We start from the raw sequence: 21730 nt of genomic DNA on the forward strand, positions 1-21730 counted from the left end.
TGGCGTTATCTCGGATCAAGGCATTTCTTCACCCCACGAGCAGACACCAGGCCTCTCCATCTCCGCAGGTACTCGGCACACCGGGGCTGCCACCTACCAGTGAAGGTCTTCGGGACATTTCTGGCGCTCTGTCGTGACAGTACAACTGCGGCACTCCCCTCTGCCGGCCGGCTCCTTCCTCGCCGGGGGACCTTCCTCGCCCAGCATTGGAGCTGCCACCCGCTGGTCCCCAGCCCCGACCCAGCGCAGCCACCGCGGCGGCCCCGACCGCTCCCTGCCGACGGGGGGGTCCTGGCAGCCACCCCTGTCCGCCTGCTGGGCCGGGCCGGGCCGGGCCGGGCGGGCCCGCCCCCGGGCTATTTAGTGCTCGGCACGGCCAGCCGCGCTCCGCCACCGGCGGGGCTGCACGGCACGGCACGGCTCGGCTCGGCTCGGCTCGGCTCGGCTCGGCTCGGCTCGGCTCGGCTCGGCTCGGCTCGGCTCGGCTCGGCTCGGGACAGCTCAGCTCGGGACGGGACGGGACGGGACGGGAGCGGGCTGCCAGCGCCCTCGAGCGGCACTGGGGCCGAGGAGGGACAGCCCAGCCCTTGGGCAGGGGCGAGCTCTTCCTCCGGGTGCCGGGCAGGGCTGCTGCCGGCTCCGCGCCGGCGGGGCGGGACGGGGCGCGCACCCCTCGCCCTGCCCAGCCGAGGAACGCGGACACCGGCTTCGAGAGCTGGGAGAAGAGCGGCAGCAGCGGGAGCGGCCGCGGCCGGTGAGCGAGCGGGGTCCCGGCGGCTGGGCGGCGGGGCAGGGACCGGGACCGGCACCGGGACCGAGACCGAGACCGGCGGCGTCCTGGGCTCGGGAGCTGTGCGCGGCTGGACCGCGCCGCTCCGCCCCTGTACGGCCCGGGCATGGGGATGGGGATGGGGCCGGGGCCGGGGCTGGTGCCGGGGCATCCCAGCTCTCCAGGGCTCGGCGGCAGCACTGCCTGCCGCCCCGAAACACTTCAGCAGCTCTCCTCCTGACAAACGGGCGTGCTGAGGGAGAGGAGCAGGGAAGGGCTGGCTGGGTTGGCGAGTGACGAGGGAGATGTGCCTGGGTGTTAACTCGCACGCCTTTCTGAAAACGTCAAGCTTTTCCAGGGAAAGGTTCTAGAGCCATTAGCTTACACACAGACCTGGGAACGTTTCTCAAATACATACAGGTCCACCCTATCCCGAGAGGGGCAATGAAGCGGGGCTACAGCAGGGGCACAACTCGCTCTCAGCCCGTACCGTGGCAATGGTTAACTTCGGCTCCCAGCCCTCCCCATATAGCCACGGAGCGGGACTGACGGAGATAAGTCAGGCTTCTTGGATGAGCTGCTCCCCATTTATTATGGCTATTTGCAAGGCACCAGGCCCCCTATCTATACGAGACCTCGGGCTCCACCAGCTCATCCTAATCATCTGTTTAAAATCCAATGAGCAAATTACATCTGCCTGGAGGAGGGCGGAGGTGGGCGAACACTGCACCAGATATGTTCCCCATCCCCAAAAAGGGAAGACTGCACATTCAATGGATTATTGCTGAGTTCCTTCATATAGTACTAAAGTAAGGTTTCCAGATGTTTAAAAAGACTAATAGCTCAGTATATATTCTGAATTAGAGATCTGAATGTTGTACATTGACATACCTAAGCGAGCTGAAACCAGAACTTACAGAAATAAGGTTTCCTTTTATTACCAGTACAAGGAGCCATTAAATTCTCATACCCACGAGGATCTTACAAAGGTCTCTAGATAAGTTTGTGCATTTCTGTGATGAAATCTTTCTTATAACTTAAAAGCACCAAAGGTTCACTTATGTTGAAATTTATGGTCATTTTGGTGAACTCCCAAATAAATTTCTTATTGATAAGCACTTCAATAGCTTTTTTCTTTTTTTGGGGGGGAGGAGAGTGAGGAGGGGAGCGGAGTGTAGGAGGAAGATTTGCAATTTTTATCTGTTTCTTTGACCACAAAGGATCGGTCAGTCTCTTTTATAAAACCTGTTAAAAGGCTACTACTTTGGCTACTGCTGTGGCTTTTTTTTTTTTTAAATCCTAATAATAAAGTATTATGAAGACATTTTCTATTATGAATTGCAGTATTAGTGTGATCATGGACTTGTCTGTGCTTATCCTGACCAGACACTAGACACTAACTCTGGTAAAAGGGGAACTCTACGATTTTCCTTGAAAAAGAACAACATTGGATTCTTCACTGGGTACACTAAGAGTGAGAGAAAAGAGGACATCTTGAAGGATCTGATCCTGAGAAGTCCTCCCTTGTTGAAGTTAAGTGACTTCCTCTGTAAAACAGTAGGTTTCCTTTACATTTCTAGTGTTTCCTCAGATTTCAGAGAAGTTTATTCATAGATGAGTCTATCAGGCGTCACAAGCGACCAGCATTCTCTATCAGACAATGAAGCTTCCTTTATTCAAACCCAATTCTTTCTATCGGAAACCATAAAAATGCAAATAGCAGATAGGTTATCAGGTTATACAACCTCAACATCTAAAGAACAAACTCTGTTTTATATATTTGGGTTGTTTTTTTGGCTAGTACTTCTCCAATAATGAGTCACTGAGTCACTTGGAAATAAATCTCATTTGAGAGACTGGTTGATATTAAAAAGTGGTTAACCATATTTCTGATGCAGAAAGATTAAAATCAGCCAGTTTTACAGTCAGTCAAGGGTTGGAATAAGAAACACAAGGGGTAATCCAGGAACTCTAAAAATGTTTGGTTGACCCTGTATGAAAGATGTCCTGGTTTGGCAAGTTGGTTTACTGTATTCCAAGAATAGAACAGATTCCCAGAAGGTGAGAAGGCACCGCTGTGGCTACTCAGCTTTAAAGGCACAACAGCATTGGAAAACTCCCCTCATCCATGAGAAATTTTACAGTTGGTTAGTCATTTTGTTTACTACATCAAAACACAAAGGAGTTTTCCTCTATTGCAACACTTATTAACGGTTATGAGAGTTATTAGTTTTCACTCCTATAGCAAGTCTTTACAGATAGGCAGTGGAATAGAGAGCACTTAGCTGATGAGACTTCTCCAGCACTACAGAACTTAAACCAGTGTTTCAGTGCTGTTGCCATTAAGTGATCACTTTGATACAGTGTCTTTGTGTTGAACTGGACTACTCCAGCAATGTGTTTAGGCTAGAAAGACTAATTAAAGCTGTATCTGGAAGCTGTAGGATTCCACGCACGATGGTCTTTCCACCCCCCAACTCACCTGCAATCTGTGGGCAAAAATAACCCATACATGGGAGAAACAACCACAGAAGAAAGATCAGGTCTTTCCTCATGGGAAAACTGATGTTTAAGACTTAAACTGAAATGTTGAGTTACTGGAAGAAGAGTTAAATAGAATTCTGAGCTTATGTTTTGAAAGACCAGAAAGTACTTTGGAATATTTCTGTCTTTTTTTAGCTGGCCTGTATGAGTAATGAGAACTACAGGAATAGTGTCAGGAAATAAATATTAAATTTTTGTTTTTAATGCTCATAACGAAATATAGGCCCACCACTAAAGAGGGTTGATCAGGAGTGGCAGTGAAAACAGTGGAAAAAAGGGTACATGCATCTATCTCTTGATAAATTCAGGTTAAGATATGCAGACATTAAAATATATTTCTTCAGGAGAAAAAAAATACATTTTGTAGTACAATAGTATCAAGAAAAATGTTTAAATGTTGATTAGACTGCTGAACACATGTATACATCAACTTATAGTTAGGAAGGTTCAGTTGTAGCACATAGAATTGAATGGTCAGTCATCAGAAGACAGTGGCATCATACAGCTGGGGACAGGATAAGATAGGAGCATCCAGACTTCCAGTGGTTTCCCAAGTCTCACTTCATGTGGCCAGTGCTTGAAAGCTACTGAGCCACACATTCAGCTCATCTGTGCTTAGGTCGCACTATAGGAAGTTAAAACAGGATATTTGAGATCCACATCTACAAATATTGACTCTACTAAGTACACTGTATATGAAAGACTACTTCAATCTCCATATTTCTCAGTTCAAATTACAGTGGTCCTGTCAATTAACAACAACCTTAAAAAAAAAAAAAAAGGCAACTTTCAAATAGATAGAACTGCACAATTTTGTTGAGGACTCTCCAGATGGGCTTCATTTTAAATTTTAATATATCAAAGAGGAAATTTTAGTTGCTTTCTTAGGTTGAATAGATTCTAGTAATAACCTAGCCGCATATAGCAAGATATTGACTGCAAGCAGATTAAATGAGTTTTTTAGGTTACTTGTTGGGTATTTGCTCATGTGCTTTATCTACTGAATCAAATGATATGAATCTACTATCTCAGAATTTAGATATTTAAGATGACTAATATGTTAAACATAGCTTGATCTCTTTCAATTTTACATGTGTTGTGGTTTAGCCCGGCTGGCAGCCAAACACCACACAGCCGTTCGCTCACCCTCCCCCCTCCCTCTCCGGGATGGGGGAGAGAAACGGGAAAGTGAAGCCTGTGAGTTGAGATAACGACAGTTTATTAAGACAGGAAAATTAATAACAATAATAATAATAATAATAATAGTAATAATGTGTACAAAATAAGTGATGCACAATGCAATTGCTCACCACCCGTTGACCGATGCCCAGCCTATCCCCGAGCAGCCGGCCCCCCCACCCCGGCTAGCCACCCCTATATATTGTTCAGCATGACGTCAGATGGTATGGAATACCCCTTTGGCCAGTTTGGGTCAGCTGTCCTGGGTCTGTCCCCTCCCAGCTCCTGCTGCACCCCCAGCCTGCTCGCTAGCAGGACAGAGCGAGAAGCTGAAAAGTCCTTGGCTTGGTGTAAGCATTGCTCTACAACAATTAAAACATCAGCATGTTATCAGCGCTCTTCTCATCCTAATCCAAAACATAACACCCTGCCAGCTACTAGGAGGAAAATTAACTCTGTCCTACCTGAAACCAGGACAACATGCCATGCATGGAATTCATTCTTCCATTTGTCAATTCAGGAACCCGTCCTCCAAAGAACATTGGTGTGCTTGGGTTTCCCCAATCCTTTATTTTTAGTTAAGCAGCTACAATGTTCATTTATCTTTCCTTTTCCTAATGGGTTTTCAGAATGTTCCTAAACAAGCAGCACAGAAGCCACTGTATTCACTGGTTCTGCTGGTAAATAATGAGCCTGCGGAATGAGGAATAACTATTCCTGCAAATTCAGGGTCTCCAGACTTTTTTCTTTTTCTTTTTTTTTTTTCTTTTTAAATAAGTAGTGTTTTTCTAGCCAAGGTCCTGTCAGTGGTTGAATACCAGGAGATATTTAATAATTATTTCCTGATACTATTCCTGTAGTTCTCATTACTCACGCAGGTCAGCTATGGCTTATTTCCCCCCTTCCTATGAAAGAGTAGAGGAAGGATCACAAAAAACCTGGTGAAGCTCAGGAAATGTGAAGGTAGAAGACTGAAAGAGGAGAATATCATGGCTTTGGCACAAAGCAAGATGTATAGAAATACATGGAAAGATACACTCTTATACTCTTCCTCTGTTTTCAGATATTGAAATATGTCTCTATGCATTACAAAACATGGTTATATATACACATCAGTACTGAAAATATGAAAATTCAGATAAGCAGAATATGAATAAGAATATACAAACTCCAGTGTAGCAAGGACATAGATGCTCTGTCCTTAATTTTGCATGGAGAAATCATGCTTTCAAAGAATCAATCCTAAATTGAAATCCTAGGTTTTGTTATTTAGCTTCTTGTTCTGGTAGGGACTCCTCATACTTATAATAAAGCACTAATTAGCATTCAATTGTATGCTATCTGTGGAAATTAGGAAATGCATAAGTTTTATCTTTATACAATTGAATGCTACTATTGCCAGTATCTTCTGTTCACACAAGGATTTCTCCACACAGGAAAGTATTCTAGACGTACATTAAGCTTCACTTTTTGGGTGTATACCTTACTTATGTAGTAAGGGAGAACTTGCCTACTGTCTTCTTTGAGAAAAGACTTGATACTTTGCTATATATTGCATATTATTGGTTACGTGAACACTTCCTTGAACTAACACAAGTATTTTGGATTTGGTTTCCATTTCTGACACTTAGATTCCCACTGCTCCAAGCACATGCCTTCCAATTATCACTTTCTTAGCATTAGGAGCTTGTTTGTTTTTCTTGTATGCTGGAAACATACACTTCTGGATTCACATACGGTTCATCATATCTGAACCATACTGTAAAAACACTTTTTTTTTGGTCATCTGGGGAGATAAAGTAATTTACTTTATCAAAGTAGATCTAGAACACAGATATACAGGAACACAGGGGGGCGGGGAGGAGGGGGGGGTTTATTCCAGGAGAGATTCTCATGTCTCAAGGAAAAGATCTTTTACAGTTCTAATTACACAAATGACAGCAAGAACCTCCACAAGAGTATTTTTGTGATTAGTCTTTGCACCAGAGCTGGCCCTTTCAGCGTAAGTCCAGGTTTGGAGACCAAGCTGTTGTGCTTGGCAATGCCAAAGAGCACAAAGACAAGATCCAGTTGTAAAGGACAAAATGAGCAGCAATCTAGGTTAAATAATTGGGTTGGATTTGATTTATTTCAGGCTATTTCTTTTGCAAGAGATTTCCCCGTATAAGCGCACTGCTGTAGTATTCTGATCAGAATTGTCTGCAGGTTTTTTTGTTTGTTTTGGAGGGCAGGGGGAAGTTGTTTGTTTAAATAGCAATACTTTTAATGACCCCTGAGCAATGTGTTAATGGTAAATTAAGCATGTTTGTTCTCACTGCATAAAATTAAAAGCTGAGCCTTCCTTTCCTGTCTCCCTCCTACCGACCCCCAGAAGTTTAACAGCAACGTGCACACTTTGTAATTACCCAAGGTTAGCAGACAACAAAACAAGAGGAAGATTAAAAATAGGATCCAGTTCAGTATTCTTAATCCAGTGAAGAGAACAGTACAACAGTAAAGGCCTTAGGAGGGCATGGTCAAATCACCAATAGAGAGAGTTATTTCTAAAGGGGAGACAAGACTTTTCACAGGCAGACATGGTACAGCCCTGTAATCAAGATTTGAGCTCAGACAGCACTGTGGTGACACGTGGATTCACACACCCCATTTCCTTACACAGTTCTGTTCTCATTACAAAAGCTAAGGACTTGGGATGGATGGATGGAATTAAGGATATCATGGCTGTACACAGAGATTTGTGCTAAAACTTTGACTATTTCAGAAGGCTACGGAAGTCTAAACTTTTTGCTGGCAGAGAGCTAGAACTGTAGTAGTTTCAGTTTCATGCCTAGTGAAGCCACTACCCTCAGCCAAATGAAAGTATAAGGAACAGCAATCAGAAAAATCTGGGCTGACAGCAGCTGCCAATATAGGCTGCCAATTTAATTGATGCAAGTGGCTGCAGAAGCAACTGCACTGATTCTAGAGAAACTAAAACCTGAAAACATCAAGTACAATCAAGTCAAGCATCACCTACAAGATGTAAGTGGAACATGACTTATATTTTCAAACCCCTTTTAGCCTGCCCAAACATCCTCTTGCTCTGAGGCAATATTACACTTTGTTTCCTTAGGTGATGCATTATTCAATCAAGTAAAAGCAGAAGTATTTATTTGCGATCCTGATAGTCCATACCCTAATAATACTCCCCCCCCCCAAGAGTTCAAAGTTACTTAAAAGTTCAAAGTTCCCTTCAAGATATGCTCTGAACTCTGTCTTTTTGTTGTTCTTAGGGTCTGCTTGCTATCCTTAGAATATCTCTATCCAAGTTAGAGGAATAAGGATAAATCTGACATCACAGGCCAGACCACAGGTAAACCATATAGTTCCTGTATAACAGGGCAGAAGCGATGACCTCACACTAGTCCCCCTGCAATACTGCATTAAGTGGTGTTCCACTCACTGCACCAAGCATGAGAGGACTCTTCACAGTGTACTGTACGTTCAGAACAAATGGATGCATGAGTTCCAGGAGCCTGCAGTTGCTGTAGTTTAAAAATCAGTTGTCATGTGCATTCCTAGGGATACTTGAATAAATGTATTTCAGGAGCATGGAAGTAGCTGCCTTACTCCTTCTATCCCACTTGGTTCTTGATCTGGTATTACGCAACCCATTTACTGCATTGAACAGGCAAGAGATGACTGAACCAGGAAGAGAAGGAGAAATGTAATAGTTACAACATTGGACCAGTCCATCTCTTCAGAAGTGAAGTTGTGGAGGTCTCAGAAAGCAGTCTGCTTGTATTTGCCTTCCCTTTCACCACTAACCAGTGACATGCTAAAGGCCTGCACCGTTTCCCAGGGTGTCTGACTACTGGGATCAATATCCAGATCACAGATCTGACAACTGACAGCACTTTTCTCTCTGCTTTCTAAGCAGTAAAGCAGCTTCAGCACAGCTGCAGTCGCATCCATCTGCTACTTTAGTTGTGCCTTCGTCTTTTTCCCAAGACATCATTTACCTAAAGAGCCGCTGCAAACCCTCTGGCAACAAATGCATGCAATAAAAGGTTATGCAAAACTGACAGCCAGATGTGCAAATCTTTTGTGGAAAGCAAGAGTCATAACTTAGATATGGAATGAAAATATTTATGGCAGTCTGTCTTGCTGGTTCACATAATGAAAGATTCACTTTTAATTGTCACTACCTTTATTAAAAAAAAAAAAAAGTCTGTAGGGAGAATGGGACCATTTGGGAGGACTGGTAAAGTTTCAGTGAATCACAGAACATCCTGAATTAGAAGGGACCCATAACAACCATCGAGTCCAACTTCTGGCTCCACACAGGACCACACAAGAATGAAACCCTACGTCTGAGAGCATTGTCCAAATGCTTCTTGAACTCTGGCAGGCTCAGTGCTGTGACCACTGTCTTGGAGAGCCTGTGCCAGTGCCCAACCACCCTCTCGGTGAGGAGTCTTTTCATAATACCCAACCTGAGTCTCCCCTGTTGTAGCTTCATGCTGTTCCCTCGGGTCCAAATTTGACTGGTCCTGACATTAAGGCTATAAATTATGCTGTGTCTTCATTTCAGACTAAATACAAGAGACAAATTAAATGTAGACACAGTCCATTCTTTCCTTTAATAGTGGCAGATACTTTTCTGGACTAATCTGTCTCTTCCTGGGCTGAGGCACTAGGTCATCCGAATGGAAAAATGCTGTGCATCTTGCAGGTAAAAGGCCAGCAATAACAAAATATGCTAGAGTAGCCAAATAAGAAGTATATTCTGAAGCATTTCTTTCTCTAGGTAGATCAGACAGGTCACTACAACCAAAGATAAATCTAAAGGGAGTTGGATGCATCTTGTAAACTCAACTACCATTTTGTGCAGGTATTTGGAAAATACTAAACTGAGAATACCATTGACTGCTGTAGCCAAGGAGGCTTTTCATTCCAACAAGAGTCACTTGTAAGAAACTGAGATTCAAAACAATGGTATGTGTTTTTAAGCACTAAGAGGTGTAAGCCACTGGAGTAACTTAACAACAGTCATAATCAATTAATCATCCTGCAAAGGCTTTAGCATTAATAAGAACCAGACATCTACATATGCATAGATGCAATATAAATTTCATAGACCAAGTGTATCAACAAAACTCTAGGCCATCTCATGTAATCACAACCAGCTATTCTAAACTAGAGAATTGCCAAAAATGGATTGAACGTGAATCACTGCACTGCTTACTTCCTGCAAAATAAGGGGAGAAAAAGTTAAAAACAAAGAACAAAAAGAGATAAAACTACACTAATATCAAGGTAATTCTTTGTAATTGTCAGAGAAAGCATCTGTGTACTCAGTATGCATATAGGGTGACTACCTCTGAAAGCTTTATCTAACAGAGAAATAAAAAAGTCTTTGAGAAGAAAGTTTATCAACCTCAAGTGTGTTAATGCTTTTAACGCACAAAGAATAATTTTTAAAAAGTCACTAGAAACAAATATGTTTCTTAAATACAACATGGTCCATGTGAAATCTGACCCTACCTCCTGCCTTGAACTTAGAAAAAACAAGGTGATGAATAAGAATTTTATTCTAGCTTATCCTTTCCCTGTTGTAGATAGAACTTCTCTAAAACTCTCTTATAAGAAATATGCTAGCATCTGTTTGTAGAAACTTTATCCTGCTTAGTCAGGGCTTATTAGGTTGCACCTGCACTAATGAGTCAAGCAACTACTTAGCATCTCCCAGTAGACTCTTCCTCAGAATTACCACAGTGATACAATAACAAGCAAATCTCAAATGCTGGTTTTCCACGCAGAAAAAAAAACACTTTAAAGACAGTAAAAGTGAACAAAGTACTTTCATAGTGAGGTCAGGGTTTAGAAATTCCAAAGAGCTATCCAAGATATTAGACTGATATTTTTATTATTTTTTTCTTTAAAATCTGTTATTTATTAGTGAGCTTTGGCCCAGTGTAATGAGTTAAGACACCCAAGTATTAAAACACATTTACTTGGTATTCTTGTAGCTCCTCTATTGAGTTCTAGATAAGGAATTAAGTTCTGCTGAACAGGGGTACATAAACCACAAACAGCCTATGGCCACTACAAAATGGTGTGTGCCTCCAGTAAAGAGCCAGAAGTTGGTATTCCAAATCGCAGTGCTCTCACCATCGCTGAATGCTGACAATGCTAACATCACCACTATTGATGATGGTAGGAAGTTTAAGAAAAAAGTTTGTTGATTATAGTCTTCCCTAGAGTCCAGAAGGGGTGATCAGTGGATTACATAATACGGAGCAGGGTATATTATTTTCCCAGTACCTTCCAGTGGACAAAGCTGCAGGGCAAAATGTGCCAATTCTAGCAAAAACTGGCAATCATGTAGCAATTCAATGTAAGCTCAGTGGGCAAGACTGTGTTACAAGGGTCGGAGCTCCTTGACATCCCTCTCTAGTGATTAATCAACCCATTTGTTACTGGGTATGGTCCCACTTCAGTTATATTAGTTCCTGTCACGTAAATGGCCTTATTACAACAGAGATCAAAAGTAGATTAAGTTGCTTGCACTGGATTAAAGTCTAAAAAACAGGCATTTAATTTCTAAATCAGTATTGCTTGCCTAGGGTGTCTGAATGAATTCAGACACAACATCTAGACAAAAACAAGACAAACATACACAACAGTATACTAGTTAGGACACTGTTTGGAGAGCCAGGGAGCTTTGGCTGTTTTTAGCTCTAACATTCCTGTATGATGTTGAGCAGATCACTGTGACCTGTTCCTCAATGTCACTTTAAAATTTAATAGTGCATGGCCAAGTCTCTATGAAGTGCAGAACATAAAATCCAACAGGGACTTTGAACTGCTCAAATGCCATTGTAATGAAAATTACATTATCAGACAGAGAATTATTATGAATATTGAGTACCTGTTGGCATGTCCATTTTGAAAAGGGCAAACATTATTCTGTATTTTCTTTGTTCTTAGCAGTGTCAGATGATTTGCACGTAATTCTTGGATTTTTATAGCCTGTATGAGGACAACACTTGACATTCTCACTCCTCCAAAACAGCAAAGTAAGCAGACTTTGTCACTTAACTAAAGATCAAGAGTGGAGTAAGAGTTGAAAAACTGGAACTTCGTGCCTTCTTTGGAACAAAAGTCCTCCTAAAACAAGACCTGAACAAGTTCTGCTGGCTGTTTCATAAATCCTACCCTTATGTCAACCTTACCAGCAGTGCTACAGAGACACTTTGGAAAGCAGTCAGCACCATCTATTGTAATAAATAATCTGATTCATTCCATAAGCAGTTGATAAGTAATTGTGGAGAGCTGTCTATCAGGTACCTTTCTTTGCTGTTATTCTTTCAGCTGAAGACTCAGTTAAGGTTGCCGTCTCTCCCTTTATTTTGTACATTTAATTGAAATATGAGGAAAGGAAGATCAATAATTTCTTATTGACTTGAGGCAACTGATATCAACCTCCTGACTTGACCATACCCTATGTACGTCAGCAGAGAGATTACACTGTATAGCTGTCAAAAGAACAACAATAACAGACTGGGATATAACCATTGCCTGCCACCAGACATGTTGGTTTAAGCCATGTAAAGTGATATCTGTTCCCTTTCTCAAACAGGATGTGCTTGTGGCCTCTCTGATCTTCTGACGCTAGCCATCACTGAAGAACTGTACACAACAGAACGCAAAGGTTGTACAGAATACAGAATTACAGAACAGAGCTCTTGAGCTCATCCTCCACAGCGTACATATTTCCCTTGCCTATACGTGCTACTGCGACGAAGCACACCTCCTTTTTCATAATACCAGGCCTTTATGGGTAAAACTTGAGGAACAAGGAATTTGATCTCTCATAAGAAAGCATGCAAACATTGCAGCTCCATCTTTGATTGCTAGAATAAGAATGAGATAAAGCTAGCATGAAATTAACATTGAATAATGCATTGCACTGCATTGTTTTGACTAATAATATTAATATTTTGGTCAATATTATTATTAATAATAAACAGTAATTACAGATATTGATATTTGGATTAACAAATATGAGAAATCTAATAAATATCTATCACTGTTAGCCGTACGAATATTGTGAGCCAATATGTCTAAAATCTCAATTTCTTTCCTCATTGCTTTAAGAGATATACCAAAACATAGACTTGGACAAACACTTTAAGAGAAAAATGGCAGAAAATATTTATCACTCTTACAGATGATTTTCTTACATATCTTGGAGATAGAATTGGTCAACTGATCATATGCTCCAAGACTTAAAATGTTGTTAATTCTCCTTTGAACTTTAGATCAACTCACAAAGTTAGCAGCTGGGAAGTAGAAGATATCAAAGGCATCGAGAATATCTAGATAACAGAAGAGTATATCTACTCAGCTTCAAAAAGGTACTTTTCTCTATACTCCCTCACTTTCTTTTCCTTCTACTCTTTCCCATTTTATTGCCAATATTTGAGTTACTATGCTTGTGTTAGAAAATAAAAGTAATATGCTTTATAATTAAGGCCTATGATCTCCATAGAAATCTCCATTGAGAAGCCATAAATGAAGTATGAACCTATATTGTTTCCCTATGTAGATCAAGTCAACATAAAGCTACACACCACTGTGTCTGTAAAAATGAAATCTGTCACTCTGATAACACCTGCCAAATAGTATGTAGAAATAAATGCCACTAGAAAGCAAGATTAGTTGCACAAATGTGACCCTCTGTGAAATAGGTTTTGTGTATGTCATGGTGGATGTTTAATAAGTTTTCCTTTTTTTTCTACTGCAGCACATGTACTGGAATTTTGACACACTCTAATCGTGGCAATATAGAAGATTTAAATGAATTTTAACTCTGAAGGCTCTGTACATGTCTTGTGCCAAAGTTTAAGCAAATAAAAGTAGCTCATTTATTAAAGACAAATTATCAAAAAAAGATACTTAGGCATAAAGTGAAGGTTTGCTATATGTCCAGCCTCATCTCCTCCTACTTCCAGTTTAATTTCAAATTTGATATGGCAAACAGCAACAGCAAGCATGCACAAATAATCTGGCTTCTCCAACTTAATGAACAACAGCTCTTGTGTATGTTTCCTAGGCACTTGAATGACTCCTAATCTTCAGTGTATATCAATATATTCAGGTTGTATATCAACCATAGATTGATATACATTTGAGAGTTTGCTAGATGCTTATTAATCAAAAAAATCCCGTTGTTTTTTTTTTTTTTTTTCCCTGAAACTGTATTCATTTGTATTTGAAATAAAATATATGCCCATCTTTAAGGGTTTGAATATATGTAAGCCTAAATTGGGTAGAAAGAGATTACTTGTTACATATAATTTTAGCAACAACCTACCAATGAAAACATAGGCACTAGCTACGGCCTTAGGAGTTATTTGTGACTCTCTGTATCAGCCAGAGGTGTATACTGACTGGAGCTTTTTTTACTGTTTGGAATACCAAATCCAACTGCTATATTCAAACTATTAGATATAGTTTGTAAATAATCACTGTTTCGTTTCAAACTATTTAGTACAAAATATGATCGTAAGTTTTTTTATTAAGACACTTTAAATTGGTTTGCCAGTATGTAGTTTATGTTATGGTTCATGATCATCTATTTAACAAGAAACTCAAACAATAAGGACTGAAATTTCTTCTCCAGATTCCAGGGTCAGAATTACAAGGAGCCCCAAGGAGTACCTCTGCAAACATTTTTGGATGGAAATTGCTTCAATACTTTTCATAGAAGATCCATGACATTTCACATTTGATATTACTCCTATGTAGAATGATGTAAAAATGCATTATTTAGGGAAATCCTAAAAGGGAAATTGATAAGCTGAAGGACAGATTAGTTTTATTAATTTATTTTGGGACTACAGTGACTGAGCATATTTCTTTTCTTTTCCGTAGTTCTGGAAATAAAAGTCACAAAGCAACCCAACAAGTTTTCATCCAGGAGTGTAAACCAAGATTGAATTTCCAAGGCCTGGGCACCTTCTCTGATTTTAATTCTCTGTACTTGAGCAAAAGATGACAAAAAACGCAACAGAGAACTTGACTAACACTCACTCAGCTCTCCTAGGTCTGCTTCTGGGTAGCATTTCACTGATCACTGTTGTCATGAATATATTAGTACTATGTGCTGTGAAAACTGAAAAGAAGCTGCAAACAGTTGGCAATTTATACATTGTCAGCCTCTCTATTGCAGATCTTATAGTTGGTGCAGCTGTTATGCCCCTTAATATTGTTTATCTCCTAAGCAGCAGTGGGTGGACCCTGGGTGTAACAGCCTGCTTGTTCTGGCTGTCAATGGATTATGTGGCCAGTACTGCATCTATTTTCAATCTCTTCATATTATGCATAGACCGTTATCGTTCAGTCCAGCAACCACTGAAATATCTCAAGTATAGAACAAAAATGAGAGCATTAGTAATGATTTTGGGGGCTTGGTTGTTGTCTTTCTTGTGGGTCATCCCAATACTAGGGTGGCATGTTTTTGCTGGTAATGGGACAAGGAGAAAAACAGAAAAGTGTGAAACTGAATTCTCTGAAGTCAACTGGTTCAAAGTGTTCACAGCCTTTGTCAATTTCTACCTACCCTCTATCCTGATGTTATGTTTCTACTGCAAAATATTCAGAGCTGTTCGAAAGCACTGCCAACACCGAGAGCTAATCAATAGATCATACTTGTCTTTCTCTGAAAGCAAAAGCGTACATCCTGGTAAGACAAAGGACAAGCAAAATATTTGCCTCCAAAAGCAAATCTTAGATGAGAACACACCTCCCAAAGACAAGCAAAGGTCCCCTCAGCCCAAAAATATGGAAGCAAAGCTTCATTTCAGTGATCCTGACAGCTCTTCAAAAGTTTTCGTTAGCAGGAGTGATAGCAAAGTCCTTAAATGGAGCTGCTTCCCTCTCACCACTGCCCAGTCTGAGCCAGGCCTGGATAAAACAGGAGAGAAGAGTGTAACAAAGGACAATAAAAAGGAAGAGGACCTTTGCTCACAGGACAGTGACTTAAGTGATGCATCAGACAGCCAAACTTTCACAGAGGAGGTACCTTGTGGAGAGGAGTCCAGTCCTAACCCTGAAAGAGCCTGCAGTCCTCAGGAAAAGACAGAGAACAGGGACTTCAAAGGACTTACTTACCTGAGGAAAACCTGGCAAAGACTGCATACTCGTTCCAAAAACCATCTTCGAAGACTGCATGTGAACAGGGAGCGGAAAGCAGCTAAGCAGTTAGGGGTCATAATGGCAGCCTTTATGCTGTGCTGGATTCCCTATTTTGTATTATACATGGTAATAGCTTTCCACCCCCATGAACAATATTCCAAGTTACACATGGTCACTATATGGCTTGGCTATGTGAATTCCACCTTAAATCCGTTCCTGTATCCTCTTTGTAACCATAATTTCAAAAAGACATTCAAAAAGATCCTTCACATTCCCTGATAATGGTCTGATTTATTTTGAGCTAAAAAGCATCTCATAAATTCAATCAAACAAAATGTTCCATTTTCAAAGGCTGGATAAAAGTGAGGCATGGATAAAGTAGAAGGCTTTGGAAAACTGTAATTTATAAAAGAAGTCTTTGTACAAGTGGGAAATGTGCATACAACACCTTTAACACATTTGAAGAAGACCTAATTCCAACCAGGAATCTGAAAAACTCAGGGGTCAATCTCAGAACTGTTACACTATTGTACATATTTTACAATTTGAGATTCTCTCTTTCATCACGTAGAACAAAACTGGAGATATGAAAAGAGATCTTCAGTGATTATAAATTATTCAGCTAAGGAAAAGGCAGAAATAGAATGTGGTTTCTGTGATTGGTCAAGTATTTTTTTTCTCATTTAGCTTACCCTTTTAAACATGGGAGCACACTGCTTGAGAAGAGAGATCTTCTGCAGGAAGAGGTACTTTGCATAGCCAAAAAAGAACATTCTACTGTTTGAAAAATCTGACCTATTTATTTATATCTTCCTTCAAATCATACACTTTTTGGAAAGCCATATTGTAACATACCGTTTCTCTTTAATATCATGCTTGCTTCATTTACACCAGTACCTGTCAACTTCACTGGAAAGAGTAGTATTTTTATGTCCTAGACATTTTGCTAAGACTTTCCAAACTCATCATAGTATCACTATTCAAGAAGGTTAGGCTGTTGCCTCTGAACTTACAGAATGCAGTTAATTCTGGACTACATGTATTTTCTTCTTCCTATGCCTTGGCAAATAGCCTAAGCTTGCAGTGGCAATACCAGTTCATATATATCTTTGTCTTACAATAGGCAAACTCTTCTGACTATAATGAGGCAGAGTCATGAGCAACAACTCAAGCTTGCAAACCAGGAAATAAAATACATGAAGTATTTTTAACCCTTTCTATCCTTTATATTTAATTGCATATTATAAGTCATGCTGTAAATGCTGTTAAATATTTCAGGAGAAGCATAGAATGATACTTAATACTTCAGGTTGGAAGGAGTCTCAGGAAGACATCTAAATACAACCTACAACTCAAAGCTGTGCTAGCATTGACATTACATCAGGTTGCTCAGGGTCTCATCCAGAACTTCAACGACACGCATCTGTGAAAAGAGCTTCTTTGGAAAGATTGGAAGACGGCACTGACAGAGGCGTTTGCAGATACATTTCACTCTACCAGCTCCAGGCTTTCCTTTGCTCAGCCATTGATTTAACTGTTTCTAAGTATGAACACTAATTCTCAAAAGCAGGCGTGCCCTTTTATATAGCAGCAATCAATCCCCTCTCCCTACGTGCAGTGAGGTATAGGGTACTTCCCAATCAAGGGAGAAAAATATAGTTCCTTAGCAAAGTACGTAGTGAAATATGTTACATGAGCTAACTTATCAGGAAGCTGACAATTTAACAGAACAGTTACACCAAAATAAGTGAGTCTATGGACTGGGGAGAGAGAAGGAGAATTGAGGCCAAGGAGATGTCTGGCCCTATATTAATCGAGTATGTCAAGACCGCATGCTACCAGGTTTGTGGTGCTCCAGGAAAGCATTCATTCTTATTCTTCTGGGATGGAGCTGAGAGAAACATTTTGGGCAAACAGTGTCTGACCTTTGGGGCAAAATTGCTATGGGAGTACCTTTACACTGTTAGTTTTAAGAAGAAATCCCAGAACCAGAAACTTCAGCAGCTGAAGTCATGTTTGCATATAATGGTGAGTTTATGTATGCATTTTTCCATAAGTTTGGGGATGATTGGGGCATCCTAAGGGTTCAATGTACAAAGAATATCCTCTCGCTGTCATTTTGCTGTGTTCATAAATTTATCACATCCTGAATATTAGCTTGCTTCAGAAATTGCTCAGTTAGCTTCACAACAAAGGTCTGATGGAACTGGAGCTGTTTTAACTGAGCACTGTCAAGAGTTTGTTGGGAAAAGTTAAAGGGATGTTCTGTGTAATGTGTTTATTACTTCAGAAAAAAAATGGTTGTTTAATGGTTGTAGGAAAAATTCTGAATTCTGTGTTAATAAGTATGGATCTTGAGCTACTTAGAGTCTCTCCGTGCCACATGTGCCTATTTTGTAAAGTGAATATGACAAGACTTACAGTAACAATGTGACAGTTAAGGTGACTGCATGATGCTTGTAAACTCTGGATATAATACACTAACTAAATGCAAAGTATTATTGTCCTCTGTCAGTTTTATATGTCTGAATTACATGTCTGAATGTCAATAGTTGTATTTAAAGTATTCAGTATTAAATGAAGCCCTAATATCTCTGCAGTTTAATAAATTGGTAGTTTGATATTTGGAAAAATCTGCTAAATGAATGAACTTTAACTCAGTCTATTTTAATGTATCAAAAAAGGTTCAGCGATTTGTTCTCTTTGGTCTCAAGTATTATGCAAGAATAGCTGCAATTAGGGAACTCTAGAAAAAATGTGGCAAAATACAGAGGCAGAATAATAAATGTAAGTACCAAAATTCATTACAGAATTAAGGCAACTGTTCCACTGCAGGAACAGGATCTGCACAAGTAATGAAATACACCTTCTGTTGGGTTATAGAGAAGCATCTTTTGAAACATGCCCTTATTCAAGGTCTTTTCACAAACATTTGCTCAGATCAACATCCATTCTGCTCTTTTTTTTCTATTGTCATATGCAGCAGCAATTCTAGCCGAAATAGAAGGTAATTTAGGAGAGCCCTGAGGAAATCAAAGAAGCAGCATCCTAATTCAGCCACAATTTTATTAGTTAATACGTTTATTAGTTTATTAGTTAACACAGCTGAAACGTGCTCACCTACGGGCTACTTAGGTTAGCAAGAAGGCTATCCTCTTGATCATGACAATTGACTTTTCTTACTTTAAAATGCATTAATACATGAAACAGCAGCTAAAACAAAATCAGTGAAAGCTGGTCTAAAAATGATGACCATTAAAACAAAGAATACCTCTGGTACTATTAAAAAACATTTAAACACAGAATAGCTAAAATTAGGCAAATATAGCTGCCTGGATGCTTTTGTATACTTTTGTTTTTATCCATAATCTTAGTGTCACTGTGGCAATGACAAAAACAGGCAGCATTGTCACAGTAGGCTTCTCAGATGTGATACATACAACAGGCAATAATAAAACAGGAAAATGGAAGACTTCCTATTTGAAACTTTCAGGTAGCCAGGTATGTAACAGGATTTACCAGTTTGTTTCACTAAAAGAAAGCAATCCAAATGGCTCTAGACGCAAGAGAAGCAGAGGAAGGCAAGTTAGGGTAAGGAATGGAGAAGCCTACTACCATGTGGGGCCAAGCCTCAATGGAATATTCCAGGTGTGGTTTCCTATAAATATTTTCAATGTTTTCCAGTTAATAAAAAAGGTCAGAGGAGTCATAGCTTTAAAAGAACATAACAAATTTCTTGGAATTTCTTGGACTGGAGTTCTACTTTGTTTAAGGTGTGGTAAGAACAATCAGCTTTTGAGACAGAAAAAATGTCCTCTCCCAGTTTTTTCCTGTTTCAGTTGTGACATCTAGCGGGCAACGAGCAGAATTCTGGGCTGCTAGTGCCAATCCCAGTACCGTGTATTACGTAAGTTTATTAAGGGAGGGACGCAGTTAGGAAGTGGATCCTGCCATCTAGTACGTGTTTCGTTTTCCATATTATTTTCAGGAAACGTGGAACTCAATAAAGGAAATGTTAGTGTTGGTGCACATTTTGGCTTAATTCCATAACTAAGAGGATGTCCATTACATTCTCTGTGAAACCACTCTGTGATGCTCTTTGTGCTAGCACAGTAAATGAAAACGACTGAAAGATTTGCTTTAAAAATATATTTCTAATCCTAAAGGACTAACACAGAAGCACCACAGACACCTCTGGATAGAGCAGGTCCTGAATTCTGCAGATTGCTATATTTTTCCACCACTACCAGAGATGCTAGAAGACAAGCCTCCTAACTAAAGATGAGGTGTAATAATACACCTGAAAGTTTCTGTCCATGCATTCCTTACACCAGAATAAGAATCAGCCCATTTGGAACTGCCACTTAAGTTTAAATACTATGCACATTTACTTTTGTTTATTCATTACATACAATGACAAAATTATTAATTTTCATCAAATTATTTGTCTATTGAAGAATTAGAAGGGGAAAAAAATACAATTTACACTGTGTGAGAAATAGCTCATGAAAATAGTTTACAATCTTTATTCCAAATTCCAAATTATCTTAAAAAAAAAATTATATATACCTGACACCAGAATAAACCATTTCTACACAGTTATCTGACGGTCTAAAACAGAAATATAAAAAAGCAAATGTGTGATGTACACTTTACACATGCTCAGACACATGACCATATGTACCAGTCTACTATTAAATTGCCATTTGAGATGTCCACCAGTTAAAAAGTATTAGAGTTCCCACTAAAGAGATGTATACTTATATATGGTAATGATTAAAATCATATGGACATCTGCTAAGTCTAGCAATATTTTTATTTTCAAAATTTGTTGTATTCCTTCCATTGTGTTTTGTTTACTGAGATATTTTGTTTAAACTCTGTTGTGTTTCAATTGAAACATGCCTTAAAAGGAATACACAGCACCCATTACTATACATTGATACTGTATAATTAAAATGAATATTTACTGTATAAGTAAATCTAATAAAATCAAATGTATTTGTTTTGATCAGGCATAATGCTGTCTTCAAAAACAGCACAGTCAGACCTGGGAACAGAACTCAGGTCTCCTACCTGGCAATCTAATTTCTTCTTCACTAGACATGGATAACCCCTCAACTCAGTCACTTGAGGAGTAACAAATGTTGCTCTGTCTCACAGCAGAGTGCCTATAGGAGAGGCAGCAGCCTGTGCCAGAGAAATTACTGATGGTGCTCACAGGCATCTACCAACATGGCAAATGCAAGTCAATACCTTTTTCAGCATATTGCTACCACTACTATTTCTTGCATTCTTTGCTAAAACAGATTTTTTTAAGTATGCCACCTCTGCAGCAGTGAAAGGTGTATAGCATGGGGCTAGGTGACTTTTGACAGTATTTTTCTGTCAATAAATTGAGGAAATAATTTTGCTGGTGTGCCTGTACTTTGTGATCTCATTTGCTGAGAATGCTGTATAAAAATCATTTAGATCCTTAAATGGAAAGCACTACATAAACCCAAAGACGTATTATTTTTTTAAACCATATAATAGAATCTAATCTGAACTACATAGGTCTGGAAAGTTATCGTCTCCAAAACATGTTCAGTCCATATTTAGAATTGTCTTTGTTGCAGTATGTGACTATTTCGTTCCATCTTTACTTTGTGCATCTCTGGGAAGGATTTGCCCCCATCTTCTTTGGAACACCCCTTTAGGTTATGCGAGACTAGAGTTAAATCCCGTTTAGCCTTGTCTTCTCCGCACTAAGCAAAACCAGCTCTCCTAGCCTCTCATGTCATATGCTCCAACCCTCTGACCCTTTCAGTGACCCTCTGCTTGGTCTTGGGCCACTTTGTGGTCCATCTCCTGCACTGGGGAAGGGAAGCTGTGGAGAGCCACAAAACTGGGGACACGTTACTGCAGATGTGGTCTTAGAGGTGCTGAGGAGGAGAGGGAAGTAGTCACGCTAGCCCCTGGCTAGGTTGTCACTACAGCCCCAACACTCCCAGCTGCATTGTTCACTCCCATTCAGCGGGTTTGTTAGGAAGCCAAGCCCTCTCACAGAGCTGC

At 40.1% G+C, this 21730-nt stretch overlaps 1 protein-coding gene across 11 annotated transcripts; it reads left to right on the top strand.

Moving 5' to 3' along the window:
• Positions 1–394: 394 nt before the first annotated feature.
• HRH1 (histamine receptor H1) lies at positions 395–20687 on the top strand. 11 transcript variants are annotated; one of them, XM_035558363.2, is made up of 6 exons: positions 583–754; positions 2156–2326; positions 7765–7844; positions 12117–12188; positions 12799–12894; positions 14414–20687. In XM_035558363.2, the coding sequence occupies exon 6, from the start codon at positions 14534–14536 to the stop codon at positions 15953–15955; it is 1422 nt and encodes a 473-aa protein (XP_035414256.1). In that variant the 5' UTR covers positions 583–754; positions 2156–2326; positions 7765–7844; positions 12117–12188; positions 12799–12894; positions 14414–14533; the 3' UTR covers positions 15956–20687. The 11 variants fall into 11 exon arrangements, with proteins under 11 accessions (XP_035414260.1, XP_035414255.1, XP_035414254.1 ...); XM_035558367.2 differs by lacking the exon at positions 2156–2326 and having other exon boundaries at positions 395–754; positions 12117–12317; XM_050712728.1 differs by lacking the exon at positions 2156–2326 and having other exon boundaries at positions 573–754; positions 14163–20687.
• Positions 20688–21730: the final 1043 nt, after the last annotated feature.

Source organism: Cygnus atratus, chromosome 10 (genome assembly GCF_013377495.2).
Source record: "Cygnus atratus isolate AKBS03 ecotype Queensland, Australia chromosome 10, CAtr_DNAZoo_HiC_assembly, whole genome shotgun sequence".
Lineage (NCBI taxonomy): Eukaryota > Metazoa > Chordata > Aves > Anseriformes > Anatidae > Cygnus > Cygnus atratus.